Source organism: Hylobates moloch, unplaced genomic scaffold (genome assembly GCF_009828535.3).
Source record: "Hylobates moloch isolate HMO894 unplaced genomic scaffold, HMol_V3 SCAFFOLD_6, whole genome shotgun sequence".
Lineage (NCBI taxonomy): Eukaryota > Metazoa > Chordata > Mammalia > Primates > Hylobatidae > Hylobates > Hylobates moloch.
The window spans coordinates 40,779,071-40,794,654 of NW_026652281.1; the positions used below are offsets into that span (position 1 = coordinate 40,779,071).

The window sequence follows — 15,584 nt, forward strand, 5'->3', positions numbered from 1 at the left end:
GAGAAGGTACTACTACATACCCACTGGAACAGCTGTAATCCAAGAGAGACACATTATCAAGTACCAAGAATGCAAGGGAAACTGGAACCTTGCATAAATACTGGTGGGAATGTGACATGGTACAACCACTTTGGGAAAACACTTTAGCAGTTTTTTTTATAAAGTTAAACATAACACCATGCGACCCAGAAATTCCACTCATAGGCAGTTACCCACGTGAAATGAAAACATATGTCCACACAAAGACATGTATGCGAAAGTTCACAGCAGCATTATCTGTAATAGCCCCAAGGCGGAAACCACCCAGATGTCCATTAGCAGAATGAATTATTATACAGCATTGAGAAATGAATAACACTACCAGTGTACATAACAATGTGGATGGATCTCACATGCATAATGGGCAGCTAAAAACCCAGAAGAATGTTTGGTGTTTGACTCTATATAAAGTTCAAAACAGGAATGGTAATGTGTGTGATTGGAAGTCAAGATAATGATTATCCTCGTTGGGAAAACAGAAGTGACTGAAGTGGGGATGCAAGACCACAGCCATGCTGGGCTTGCTCTGTTTCTCAGCCTGGAAACTGTCACACAGCTGTGTGAACTTTACTAAAATTCATCAAGGTGTACCCTTCAGACATGTGCAACTTTCTACAGTTAGTTATGCTTCCAGAAAGTTAATTAAAACTATGAAAAATGAGTGACACTTGATTTTCAGACATTCAGAGGTCCTAGGTAAAACACACTCCATATTCACTGCTTCAAGGATTTTACAATCTAATGGGGAAGACAAACATGTTGATAAATAATTTTAACATGAAACAAACTCTGGTAAGTGCTACATTAGGAATATAAAATAAGTACAATGAAGAAAAGGAAAATGTTTACAAAATATTGCAAAAAAAAAGAACTATCTGGAAAAATGTTTTAGAGTGTGGTCAGTGTACAGTTTACTATAGATAATAGGAAGAATATAATAATGTATAAAAATGGTATAAATTAGAAGTAAAGAGATTTAAAAGTATTGGATTATATACAAAGTAACTACCATTTGAGAGACCAAACTGTTTTAAAGTGTCAGAACACATTAGCTATTTATATCCTTAAAAGGGAGCTCTTTTGTTTTCACTTGACTGACTTTGCTCAAGCTGTAGGTTATTCTGTTCCAGTGGTTCTCAGCTCTAGCTGCACATCAGGATCACAGAAACTTTCATAGCTTCTCCGGAATCAGATACTCCAGGGGTGGGACTCAGGCATCTGTACTTTGAATAGGCACCTGTGATTCTCCTGAACAGCCTGAGTTAGGAACCATCCCTGTAGTCCCTGCGGGATGGAGGGAGCCTTTGCAGGGACCATCAACGCAACAAATGATTCTGAAAGTGTCATTTCTTTGTTTTTGGAGCTTCTGTGGCTTCTACAAAGAAGAGCACGTTTCATATTTATCTCTTTGTAACCGTGCCAAGAAATTTCTTTGCAAATGGCTTTTATCGAAGTGTTACATGAAAGATGTTAATCCTACTGTTAAATTTTAACCCTAATTCTTTCAAGCACTAGGGCTTTTCTTCTGATTTTATTACAGGTACATAGATCCATAGCAGAAGATAGAACTGGGAAGGAAAAAATGGCACATGCAGGTCGCTTGTTAATGCACTTGTATGACTAATCTTCCTTCTATTGAGGAGGAAATATATTTTTAGTTCTCACATTTATATATCCGAGGTTCCATTGTGAAAATGTTGTCACTTAGAAAATTTTAGTCCTCTACTTAATTCATTCACTTTGTTACCTATTCTTAGCTTATCCATACTTTTTTTACTCCTTGTTTTGAAATCATTTTAGAATTACAGAACAGTTGCAAAAATAGTAGAGTTCACATATGCCCTTCACCCAGCTACCTCTAACTTTAACAACCTCTATAACCACAATACACTTATCAAAACCAGGAAATTAACACTGAAACAACTCAGTTAAGTGAACTACAAGTCTTATTTAAATTTAACTAGTTTTCCCTGATTTGTCTGTTCCAAGATCCAACTCAGGACCCCACATTGTGTTTAGTTGTCATGTCACCCTAGTTTCCTCCAATTTATAACAGTTCCTTGTTCTTTTTTTTTTTTTTTTTTTTTTTTGTATTTCATTACCTTGACCCTTTTGATGAGGACTAGTGAATTAATTTGTAGAATGTTTTTCACTTTGGATTCGTGTGATGTTTTCTTATAAGTACAATGAAGTTATTCATTTTGGCAAGAATATTGTAGAAGTGATCAGGGAGTATATATAACGTCAATATGTTTATATTTATCTGATTATTTGTATCAGTATGGACTTGTGGATACTTACTTTATGAACTATAATCCATACTATCATTATTTATTTTGATGCTCAGATTGTTCCAGCTTTGGTCACTGGCAGCTTCTTCTGACTGGATCCTGTGTCCTTTTGAAATGCCCCCATTGTTTTAAAAGCTTTTCTTTTTCTGGTATCACTAGATGTTCCAGACTCATCTTGTACTTTCCCTGCTCCAGTCCTGGAATCAGCCATTTCTCTACGAAGCTCTGGTTCCTTTCATTGGAGAATGATATTTAGAAACCAAGATCTGAGTGCTGCTAGGGTGCCATTGCCCTCAGTTCCTCCAAGCAGAAAGAGCTAGGAAATATACGTATGTATACTAAACCAGGAATACACATGCACAATACTTATTACTTACTTCTGTAGCTATCTATGTATCTGTGTATGTGTGTGCCTCTCCTGTTTTCTTATTTGTAACTTCTTTCTCTAACAATGAAAACACTAGCTGTCATTATTTATAATCCTAGATTACAGAGTAGTTACGGAATTCCTAACTCATACTCCTGTGACAAATAAATTTACTTGCTATAGTACAGTATTTGTTTGCTTACAGTCCTTTTTGGTTTTCCTCTTACACAGTCAAGATCATGTTTCCAAAGTAACTTAAATTCATTTTTAATTCCTATCCCCTGTGGCATAGTTATATTATTCATCTGGGTTATGCTGTTTATTTGGGTTCATTTGTTACTGTTCGTATTCCTCTTTGGATTCTTACACATTTGTTTTTTTTTATTTTGGGAAGTGTGTAAAGCATTACTATGGTTCAGAGAGTCAAAGCTATATAAAAAGAGCTATTACAAGAATTATCTCTTCTTATCTCTCTTCTTCCTCACAACCCCACCCGCACATCTCATGCCTCCTTCTTTATTTTTTACCAACCTTTATAGTTACACAGTATTTTGTGGTTTCTGGTTTATGCTTCTCTTGTTACTTGTGCACAGATGAGCAGATTAATATGTATTTTATTATATTCCCTTGTGCTTTTTATGAAGGGTGGTAACACATCATATAAACTCTTTTGGCCTCTGCTTTTGTTTTACTTAATGATTTGAAAATCATTCCAAATTAATTCCTAGGGATTTTCCCTATTCATATTTTTAGAGTGGCATAGTATTATTCAGTTGTGTGGATATAGCATAGTTATTCAACCACTCTCCTATGTATGGATATTTAGGCTGTTACCATTATTTTGCAATCACAATCAGTGCTCCAATAAATAAACTTGTATATATTGAAGTAATTTTGTACTATTAGAGGTATATTGTCAGAGTAGATTCCTAGAAATGGAATTTCTTGGTCAAAATTAAGTGCATGCGTGCTTCAGTCTTTTAATCACTCTGTCTGTCATTTGTATGCCTATGGGAATGACTATTAGGGGGTTAATGTATATCCTTCATCGACACACAAGTTACTGAACTGCAGCTTTTAATTTGTGTACCTTTTTTAAAATTTAACTTTCTTCATTAGTTGCACTTAGCACATTAAAAAGTATATTAAAATTGCATTGGAGTTAGGAATTAGTCTTGCATAATTTATCCCTTTTCAAGGTTCAATAAATACCATTGTAATGTGTCAACAGCCTCTAATGAAGGTAGCAATGATACATGACATTTACAGCCCTATCAGCCCAGATGCAGACTAGAAGTTTATGATCACTGATAGAGAGTAGGCAGTTCAAGAACTGTACCAGTGACATAATGACTAAGTATTTATATAATGCTATCATTTGCCCAGAGTTTTTTATTTTTCAAAATTCTTTCAAGTCTTTTCATTTTATAGCAACTACACAACTGTAGGATGGATTGGGGAAATATCAAATAAATCATGACATTTATGTAGTGCAAAGTCCCTTACATCTATCATCTCACTTGAGCCACAGACCAACCTCATGAAGTAGACAGGACATATAATTAACCTCCCCATTGTCCAGGTAAGGACGCTGAGACTCAGAAAAGTTAAATGTGATCCCAATGTCAAACATCTACTGCATAATAAGGCTAGAACCGACCTTGAGACTAGACCACACTACAGGTTTTATAGCTAGCTTGTGAAACAACAATGAAAAACTGTCCAAGAACATGATATAGTCAAAGAGAGGCAAATTACGTGCTGTATATTTTGGAATCAAAAGATTCCCTCAGGCCTCTCAGACATAGGGTACATACTTGGCTACCTGAGTGGTAAAGAGAAATCCATTCTGACCATATGCAGGGCTCTGCTCCCACCCTAGGTACTGCTGTTGTAACAGAATAAGCACTGGCCTTGCAGCCAAATATAACCTCAGTTTGCACCCTGGTTCTGCCACTTTATTAGATTTTTGGGCCTTGGTAAGCTATTGAACCTCTGTTTTCCTACCTCTGAAATGGTTATTGTTCTGCAGAGCTGTTGGAAGAATTAAGAGTAACTTCATCAGAGAGACCCTCCCTGAAGCCCCCAGCTAAATGTTATTCTATCCTACAGTGGTCAGTCCATTTCCTTCAGAGCACTTGTCACAATTTAGAGTTACATTTACTTTCATGTTTATTTGTTTCACATCTGTCTCTTCTGCTAGACTATAAACTTCATGACATCAAGGACTCTGCTTGGTTTTGTTACTCTGTGTCTCTTATACCTACCCCAGTGCCATTAATCACTGAATAAATCTCTCTGAAATGAGTCTTCCCACTTTCTTGGACTTGTTTTTACTTCAGCCACGTAGAATACCTGCAACTCACTTGTCCTTTCTCATCTCTCTACTTTCTCACATGCTGTTTCCTTTGCCCAGCATACCTATCCTTGCTCCTTTGTTTATCTGGAAAACCCTTACTCATCCGTCAAGACCTAACTCAGCTGTTCTGTGAGGGCTTCTGATGTATCTCCATTTCCCTGAAGCGTGAGGGGGCTCTTACGCCCCCTTAGCATGCCTCTGTTACAGTTGTTGCTGTATTCCATGGATGTGTTTAAGAACCTTCTCTGTACGAGGCATGTGCTAGGTGCTGGGCATACAGAAGTGAATAGGAGCTGTCGTTCTAATGAGGGAGTGGGCCACAAGGAAGTAAACAAATAATAACATTCCCAATAGCAATAAATGCTAGGGTGATCAGTTCTGAGAAGTTGGCCTTTGACCTGAGATCTGAAAGGTAAGGAGTTGGGAAAGGGAAGAGATGGGGGGTGAGCCTTGGATTGTGACTGTTTACTGGGCTATTCCTTATTTCTATCCCACCTCACACCCACCCCCCACCTCCACTCAACTGGACTCTGAGCTCCATGAATCTTATATTCCCAGTAGCCGGCACAGGCCCAGTATGTCACACTGCAGTTCCACCATTGGTGGCATGGCCTATCAGAACTGCCAGCTGCCTTGCCCCATGATTCTACTGGGAGCTGGCTCCCAACTTAAAATCCACTCCCCCACTTACTATCTTGTGACACTAGGAAAGTTATTCAATTTCTCTGTGACTCCGTTTCCTGATTATTAAAGTTGAAATAACAATAAGACTTAATAGGGTTGCAGTTAGTAATAAATCTGACAATACACCTGAAATTCTTAGCCAAGGGCCTGGCAGATGGAATGTAGTCAGTAAATGTTGGCAAAAATGCTCTAGAGCTCACGAGGTGCTTATTAAATAAATGAATGAGTTAAGAAATAAAAAAGTTTCATTATAACTTCAGTAAATAGTACTAAGTCAAAAGAAAAGCCTTCAAACATCAGTGATTTTACCACCCAGAATCAATAGCTATTGACTGCTTATCTGCTTATAAAGCAGGCTATGATAGTCCAGGGCTTTTCTGGATAGGACCGGGCTTTCATGTTCTAGCCTCAGACCTCAATGAAACAACTGCACAAAATCTACCAACCTCAGGCCATCCCGCAAGTGGTGCCTTGTCATCTTTGGAAATCATAGTTTGAGCACTTTCTATTAAAAGGGATTTATTTTATGTATCCCCTACTTCATTTTTCTTAGCAGATGTTCAGGATATCATTACCAATGAAAGTCATGATGATGCCAGAGAGAACAATTTTCTTAGGTCAGAGACACCAAAATTAACCTGAGATGTTGCTCCTTCTATACAAAAATAGTATTCAGACCATTTCTTCAAACTTTTAGTAGTTGGCAAATCCCCAAACCCCTTGGAAAACTTTAAATATCAAAACAGCATGCACAAAGATGAAAACATTAAACCGGTACATAAAGAACTTTTTTTAAAAAATTGTCTCTATTGTATTTTCACTGGAAAACACTGGGGTCATGATTGTTGTTTTTATAAACATTAAATATCTGGCTACTTGGGAGTGCTTTCCTACTGGAATGTACGGACATGAGTTTTCTAGTAAAAAAAAAAAATACTGAGATAATTAGCAAAGAAAGATTTTGCCAAATATTCTGTTCTGTGAGCTGTAGGAGTAAACATTTGTTAACATGAGTACTTAACTCGAAATTATCCATCTAGTCAACACATTTTGGGACCTATCATTCACCTTTATTGTCACAGAAATCAACTTATGCTATCTTAGAATGAGGAAATTATCAGAAAACCATTTCTCTTTTCTTTTTGATATTTGTGGCACTGTTTTCAGGGTTTTGATTCACAAACCAATGCACCATAAACTGGTGCTGGAGTATTGAAATTTGTTTTTCTGCTCCTTAAATCTAGAGGTAGGCACATTTATCAAAGTCGGTAGAAAAGAGCCACATTCACCAATTGGTCACTGTGATGGGGTGATGGGTTATGGGACTTTGCAGTGATTAGTAGTGCACGTCATAGATTATGGGATAAGTGTCTGCACTTTAGTGGTGGTACAATGCTAAACAGCCGAGAAGACTACAGATACTCTCATAGTTTACAGATGACAGGCTTCATTTTGTATGTTAATAGAAGGAAGACTTCGGATAGGATGAGGAAATTCACCATAACAAATGCATTCCCTTTACTGCACTCTAGCATGGCACCAATTAAAATCAGCTGTATGTATGATGTACTCTTAATCCCTAACAGTCCCAAGAAGCGCTAATGTCAAAAATATTTTATACTTTTACATTTTACAGGTCATGAACAGATGGAAAAAATTGTGCCAATTGGTAAAGACATTCACATGCAGTATAACGCTCCTCAAAATGCTGTTTACATGGGTTCTTCTTTAAAAAAAAAAATTAAAATTATCTTGAGTAAAATTAAGTTAGTACTTGGGTTTTTTAAAATGTTGTATCTGTAATACATTTTAATTTATTCCTTTGCAGAGCTGAATGTTTGAAAGTACAGGTAACCTTGTAATGAATAAAACTGATAAAAGGTTGTGTTCAATGAAAGGGAAATTATGGAATGATTATTCACTTTGCAAATGGTTTTGTCATAGGGAAGCTTTCCTAAAGCATTTCAAATTTAATTTAGTTTATAAAACATTCATTTACACACAAAATTTCAGGAACAAATTTAGTGAGGAAATGAGATGAATAGTCATAATAAGATAGAGCTCCCTTACACTGCTAACATTAATGCTTTCTCTCTGTCCCTTCTTGCAGCACTGATAGCCATTGGGCGATACAGCATGACAATAGAGACTGTGGATGTTGGATGGTGTAAAGAAATTACAGACCAAGGAGCCACCCTGATTGCACAGAGCAGCAAGTCTCTGAGATACTTGGGGCTGATGAGATGTGATAAAGTAAGAGTTGACTATCAAGTTGTTTGCTTTCTACATATCAGTATAGTTAATAGCTTGATGTCATATCCTCTCTCCTTCTCTATCCCCACCCCGTGTATTATATATTATATATACATTATATATATATATATACACACACACAATTATAGCTATGCATTGTTTGCCTGCTTTTGTAAACTAATCTGAGATTATCTTTGTATTTCCCCACTTAATAATGAGTTTTGTGCTTAAGCAGAAAGAAAAAGTAATCATATACATAGTCAACTTAGAGTTTGGCATCCTGTTCATAAGTCCATGGACCAAAATGTAAAAGGTTACATGACAAACTGCAATTTGCAGGGTCTAACCGTAAAATTATATTCTGGGTTTCAAGTTTCCAGCAACAGTAAAGGTGGAAAGAACAGTGCCAAACTGGTTTTTCACAAGTGTGTAATTTTGGTACTGAACATCTATGTATTCTGGCCATTCGGGACCAAGAAAGGGCCATTGAGGGGGTATGTGGGAATTTGCATCTCCCCATACATCCAGTGCCACTCCTAGCACATGATAAGAAGTGGTTCCAGAGGTCCTGGCAGAAGGCCTGTAGAACCAGCCAGGGATGTGAGCATGAGTTTAGGAAATGGTGTAGCGTTTAACGTGGAACCCTTTGAAGACTGAGAAAACAAATAATAAAAGTCTATACTGACACCTGTAATCCCAGCACATTGGGAGGCCAAGGCAGAAGGATCACTTGAGCCCAGGAATTTCAGACCAGCCTGGACAACATGGCAAAACCCTGTCTCTACCCGCACCGCCAAAAAAAAAAAAAAAAATTAGCCAGGCATAGTGGCGCACACCTGTAGTCCCAGCTACGCGGGAAGCTAAGGTGGGAGGATCACCTGAGCTCAAGAGGCCAAGGTTGCAGTGAGCCGTGATTGTGCCACACCACCCCAGCCTGAGTGACAGAGCAAGATTGTGTCCCAAACAAACAAACAAAAAAACCTATACTGGACACCAGGCACTCCACAGGTGTCTTCTTCTTTGTTTATTCCATGTTTTTCCTATAACAACTCTAAGAAATAGTTACTTGCATTGTGAAGAGGAGAAAATGGAGGCTCAGAAAGACCAGTCAGTGGCCCAGGGATGCTCTGGCAAGACTTCATGCCGGATCTTTGGAGTCTGTATCCAGTGCTGCTGGCACAACCCAGGGGGCAGTCTCTGGCCACGGGGACTGCTTCCCTTAGAAAATGTCCAGTTCGGATACTTGCTCAGAAAGTGCCGCCATCTTGTACTAATTTACACATGTGTGCTACTTTTGTAAATGGTGATTAGGAACAAATCTAGCAAAATAATGTGAAACTAAATAGACATGCCATTCAAAGGGCATGCATCTTCTAAATGTAGCAAATCTGGGGGCAAATAAAGTATGGCCCGAAGCCCTTGTGTCCTTTGTCATTTTTTGTTAATTGGCTAATTCTTTTCTCCAAACACTTTAGAATCCCAACTTATACGAGACCTTTGCCAGCTAGTTATGTTTAGAGAAATGTTATTATATATTCTCAGCCCAGCCCAGAAGCGACTTACTTTGTAACTAGGCAACAGCACTGAGATCCGGGGCTTGCAAGTCTCCCACAAATCTTTCTACTAACCAACCTAATGCTGCTGCTAACCCTGAAACTTTAAAATGACTTCTTTTAAGACAAGTTAAAGGGTCCACCATAGGCAGAGTGTTCTAGAAACAGGAATCAATGACAGCAGAACTCCTCAGCTTCCAGCAGAAGGAACTGCCACATGAATGCTGTCTAACTAAAGCTACCAAAATGTACACATTCATACATATGTGTCCACAGCCATTCTCAGAAATTGCCGTATTTCTAACCTATAATCTTTAGATGGTTAAGATCAGCTCCATCTTCGGAGATACACTGTAGAAGTTGTATGTTACCGTTACTACGGGAGAATATTATTCCAGACATATTTGCTGACCAGCATTTTGCTGATTTTTAGTTAAGAAATGGGTTATTTTCTACCCAAATGCAAATTAGTCCAAAATTAAATAGAGACAGTGTTCAGATTAGCAGTATCCCTGAGGGTTTTAGCCCTTTCACTGGGCTGCCTCTCAATCCTTTCTCTAACCAGAGAGCCACTCTGAGAACCCATTGGCTCCAGCATGATGCCGTCTGGTCAGAGCCTGCTGCAGCGCAGCCCAGGGAGATGCTGGACCCAGCCTTGCTGTCTGGCTTCCTCAGACTTAAAGCAGCTCAGAGCCAAACACGAGAGGCTCTGTGAGGATGGAAGACAGTTCCAAACCACACACAAAGCACAAGTAAAGCCTTGCACAGAAAAGCCTGCTGGTTGGTTTAGTTGGATGGAAATCTAAAGTAGCTATTCAGTTTTCAGATTTTGTATCATGCCATCCATCTCCAGATTTTAAGTTACCATCAAGATTCAAACGAAGATTTGAGTAACAAAGAAAAGAAATTAGTAGCAAGGGTATGGTCTGCGGAGCCAGAGTTCAGGTTCAGATCTGGGCTTTGCACTTACTAGTTGTGTCACCGTGGGCAGTTACTAACCTCTCAGTGCCTGTTTCCTCGTTTGCAAAATGAGGATGATACTAGTACCTATCTTGTAGAATTATGAGCATGTAAATGAGTTAACATATGTGAAGCACTTAGAATAATGTCTATTATATATAAAATGCTCCGTTACTGATTATTGTTATCATCAATATCATTATATTAACCTGTGCTGTGATACTGGAATTTCCCAGTGAGAAACAAAAAAAATTATATTGCCTGCTATCCCATTTTGAAAGAAAATTAAAAAGAAAGGAAAAAAATAGATTAGAGAATGCTTTGCCTTCGTGCTTTTTCCTCACCTAAATTTAAAATTAAGATTATTTTTTATACAAAGATGTCAGTAATTACACTTTCTACACACTTTGCAATGGAAAAACTAATGCCTTCGTAGGACACTCAGTATTTGGAATGAATTTATTAACCATCTTACTCCAGCACAGGGATGCAGAAAGATTTGCAGTGGGAGAAAAGGGTGAGTTGAAGATACTTCAAGTACTTAGGGAAACAGAAAGTAACAAGAAAAATAACGTGAAAAATAAGAATAGAAACAGGAAACAGAAAAACTATGATTAGGGAACGGAGAAGAAGATACACCATCTCCTGGCAGTCTGTGATCATCTGTGCCAGCAAAGCATTAAAGAACAAAATTAATTTGGCCCTGTCACTTTTCTCCCTACCTTAACCAAATCTGCTAACCACAAATAAAAGCCATTAGAGTTCTCCTCTTGTTTCTGCACACCAACGGAGGAGGCAGGGAACCTCAGCATCTGCTCAACAAACCCCTTGGTCAGGAATGGCGTCAGTGGGATCCCTGCACTGGAGAGAGATGTGGTTTGTGAAGTCTGTGTGTCCTTGCGCTGGCATTCGGTGATCCTGTGGTTCTGAGAAAGAACATTCTAGTTGCATGTTCTTTCACAGTCAGTTTTATTGAGGGCCACTTATATTTAATTTGGAGTCTATACTTTAGCAAACTGATGCTTTTTTCCTGATTTCACCTTTTGAGGAATTGCAAGAATAACAAAATGCATTGTATTTGTTGTAGGAAAACAGTGTTTCCCCCCACGACCCCCACCCCCTGTCTCTCTTGGTTAGGTTAGCAGAGAACAAATGGGAAAAGTTAAACATATTCATTGCAGATGAAAGCAACATGTACTTGGATTGTCAAACAAGGCCTAAGCTAAACTGCAGTAAACATGTTTGGCTGCAACATTGGTGATTCCTGGGGAGGAGTCCTCCAGTCATTCAACAATGCAGCATTCCCTATGCAGTTGTAAAGTCAGGAAGTGCATTAAGAAGCCCCTGTTTGAGTAGCTTTTCTGATTGCTGGATGGATAAGCATGTTAGAGGGTTTTGAAGCTGACGCCACTTAATCTTCTAAACTTTAGAGCATTGTAAGAACCAAGAGAAGAAAACGCTGTGTGAGAAGGCTTTGATGAATTGGGGTGAGCTTATATTCTTAAAGACTGTTCAAAGGCTTACTTGACCTTGGGAATTAGAGTTGACCCGAAATCACCTATCAACTTAACTCACATTTATCTGGTGATTTAGTTAAAAATCCTTGTGTAATCAACGGGACTCTCTAATAAGAGCAGTATGTTCCCTCTGTTTTCCACAATTATAAACAGCGGCTTTGGTCATAGAAATTGTTTTTGTGACTTCAGTGAATTCTAGATTCTCTATAGATCTGTTTCTTATAATTGTGTTATATTTTCTTTTTCTTATAAGGCAGTTTGGATGGAGAACAAAACTAAAAAGGACAAAAAAAAAATAATGATAAAGCTGTAGGGCAAATGGAAATGCAGTGTTCAAGGTTAATGAAAAATGTTTGGGGTGACAAGGTTGATGAGAAGGGAGGAGGCACCATGGCCTGGCACTGGCAGAGAAAACAGCCCTCACCAGAGGCAGGCTGGCTAGTTTGCGAGGCCTCGGTGATAAAAGTGTCATGGTGGAAACCTCTGCAGTGTGTGTTAATACAGAAGTTTGGAGATGCAGGCCTGAATTATGAGCAGTGAATAACATCATAAACGTAGCAATTCTCAAATGCCAAACCCTTGTGAAAAGCAGTTGGATGGAGAAATGCTGGAGCTTTTAAAAGCTCCCTTTCACTTTCTATTTTTTTTTAACTTCATGCAGAACTAATTTTATACACTGTTCATTTGATTTGAAAATGCCAGCGTCTGGGGTATCATTAAAGAGCGTTATTGAGGGAGCCACTCTTGGCAAAGCATTTTGCTTAAAATGCTTGGTTCTTATGTCCCTGCATAGTTATAGATGGGAAGGAGAAGGTGTGCCTCGGTTTACCTAACCCCACACCTCTGCCATGGCCCGGAGCAGATGGCTACCCTTCTGCTGGGAGGTTTTCTTCTCCTTGGCCAGTAGAGGCGCCTGGAGGGCTGTGGGGGCCATGTTACTTAAGGAACAGACATAAATAGATTGTGAAAGGTCCACCCTAATGTCCTATGACCAAAGCCTCTTGGAATTTCTTTGATTTCTAGTTGACATAAATTAGAATTACACAGGCGTGAAGAGCCCGCCCAGAAAAGATGAGAGAGGCTGCTGGGGAGGAGAGCCGCCTCTGTGTGAGCCTATTGATTATCCAGCTGCCTTCAGGCCAGGGGCCTCTGTAGAGGCCGACTGCTATTGATCCACACCATGAAAATAATCGAATTAATTCATTTCTCATCAAACTGACATGGCCAAGACCTTTCTCCTTACCTGCCTCAATTCCTGAAGTTCTTAGTTGAGGAGTGAAATAGTGATTTCTTTTAGTAAATGTTGCTGTATTCTTCAGGACATAAGAAATCCTGGTTTTCACATGGAGTTCCACATTTTTAAATGGGAGAGAGATTTTTTTTAAATCGAATCAATAAGAAGCCAATATAGAAAGCAAGTAATAGAAACCAATCAGCTCTTTTGAGCCAGGAGTCTGCTTTACCACCTGAAAATATCTAGGGCCAAGTTTTGGGTGCCCAATTTAATGTAAAAATATTCAGGAAAAATTGACCACTGCATATTTCAGGAAGTAATTATGGTAAGAGAAAGCCTCAACAACCTAAATATTTCTGTGGAGAAAATGGAGTTTTTATCAGCTTGTTTAGGAATCATGAGCAGGAAAGCCCTATGGGGAAAATAATATAGGACTCTGTAACTAATGTACAGAACTAACTGGAAAAATCAGTTTCAGAGAAAAATAATTTGAGGGCACTGTGTCCAGGACTGTTTTGGTAGCAATTCAGCCATGAAACAAAGCGTATACCTGCAGGGACTCTCCTCTTCCCTGCCTTGTCTGCACGGCTGTTTCCAGGTTGCCCATAGCCAAAATGTAAGATTTAAAATTGATGCCATATCAAAGAAAATAAAGTTAAAAAAAAAAGAGAGAGAGAGAAAGAAAAGAAAACATTCTATCCGAATAAGGCAGGAGTGTCAGACTGTGCAGTCCTCTGTTGTGGGTGACATAACCCTTACTCAGACAGCCCACATGACATGTGCCCCAAAAGAAAGGGAGGATGAGAAATGGTGAGAGTGCAGCTGGGGCTCTAAAATCTGAACTTAAGTCCTTCACTTGAAGCATCAGCATCTTGTTCCTTTTGCTGATGAAACAGTTTCTCCAGGTGATTTTCACATAGGAGCACTTTAAAACACATTTTACAACCCTCTCCTGATTATTCCTGGTAATTGAAACAGGGAAAAACACATCAGCTGAAATTCAGAGGTTACCTTTCAACCTCATTTTAGTTAAGTGTTCCCATCTCCTCCTCTTCCAACCCTGTTCACCTGAACTTCTAAGAAGTAGTAACTAAAAGTCCTTTCCAGTGTTTAAATATGAAACCAAGAAACACTGATGTGGAACTTTATAAAAGAGGTGAAATGGTTGAGCACTAGTGTCAAATTGCTAGGTTTTCAAATTCTACCTCCATCATTTTACTGTCTCTGGGACCTTAGGCAACTTAATCTCTAAAAGCCTCAAATTCACCAACTGAAAAATGGGGATGATAATGACATTTATCTCATAGGGTTGTTACAAAATTAAATGAAATATTGTGATAAAGCCCTTAGCCCGAAGTCAGGCACACTATAAGCACTCAATAAATGTTAACTACTATTAGCATTATCATTCTATTTATTCACATATACATACCTGCTCTGGAATCTTATGTCTGGTTATTAATCACCTGTCCAACAGGTTCATAATATTCTAGCCATGAATATAAATTCACAAGCTCAGATCTTCATAGAAAAACTAGCCTCCTGAGACTAAGGCAGGAATTCTTGAAAATGATAGAATTTTTTTTTAATCATTAGGACTCACTAAATTACAGCCAGACTTACAGAGAAAGAAGAAACCTGGAACCGGTAGGAGTCAGTCCTTTCGAGCAGAGAGTGAAGACCTGCCAAGTCAAACAGCCAGTCATTGTCCAGGCTGAGATTTGTTTGGTTTGTTTTTTTCAGGAAAATCAACATCTGTGTAGAACCTTTTAAGGGAATGTGCTGCAAGTAGCTGCTTATGTTTTGCTGGCCTCTGTTATGGGATTGATGGATGGTGAAATTGTTTGCTTTTAAAAGGGGGAAGGAGAGAGCCTGCTGTTCCCCAAATACTGTAGGATGAATAGATTGCTGTGTTGCAGTTTGCCTGAAGGCACCCTGGAGCATCATTGCTTTGCAGTAAATAATCTCCTTGGAGCTTTGATTTGGTTTCAGTAATTATATGAAAGAATTAGATTGTAGGATCATATTATTTTTTGAATTTAAAAATAGAATAGGTAGCAGCAATTCCTCAACAGAGCTCAGATGAGATCCCAGAACTCTTAATCACCTGACTTCACCAAGTAGCAACAAGACCAGCCTGCAGTGACCAGGTGACTGAGGGACTACTGCAGGTGGGGAAGGAATGGCTCAGCCCACATGCCAGGCCTGTCCATCCAGCAGCAGCAGGTCTTCAGGGCCGACCATGCTGTGCCTAGAGAAAATCCTGTTGCTGTTTGCAAGGAATTTTTCAGAGAAAAACTAAGCCTCTCCTGCCTCCAATTTTTATC

At 38.8% G+C, this 15,584-nt stretch overlaps 1 protein-coding gene across 1 annotated transcript in view; it reads left to right on the forward strand.

Annotated features, from left to right (window-relative positions):
• FBXL17 (F-box and leucine rich repeat protein 17) overlaps positions 1-15,584 on the forward strand; it is a 539,741-nt gene that overhangs the window by 508,998 nt on the left and 15,159 nt on the right. The window contains exon 8 of the mRNA XM_032156700.2: positions 7,851-7,993. Coding sequence (XP_032012591.1) covers positions 7,851-7,993 — 143 coding nt within the window. The remainder of the gene's footprint in view (positions 1-7,850; positions 7,994-15,584) is intronic.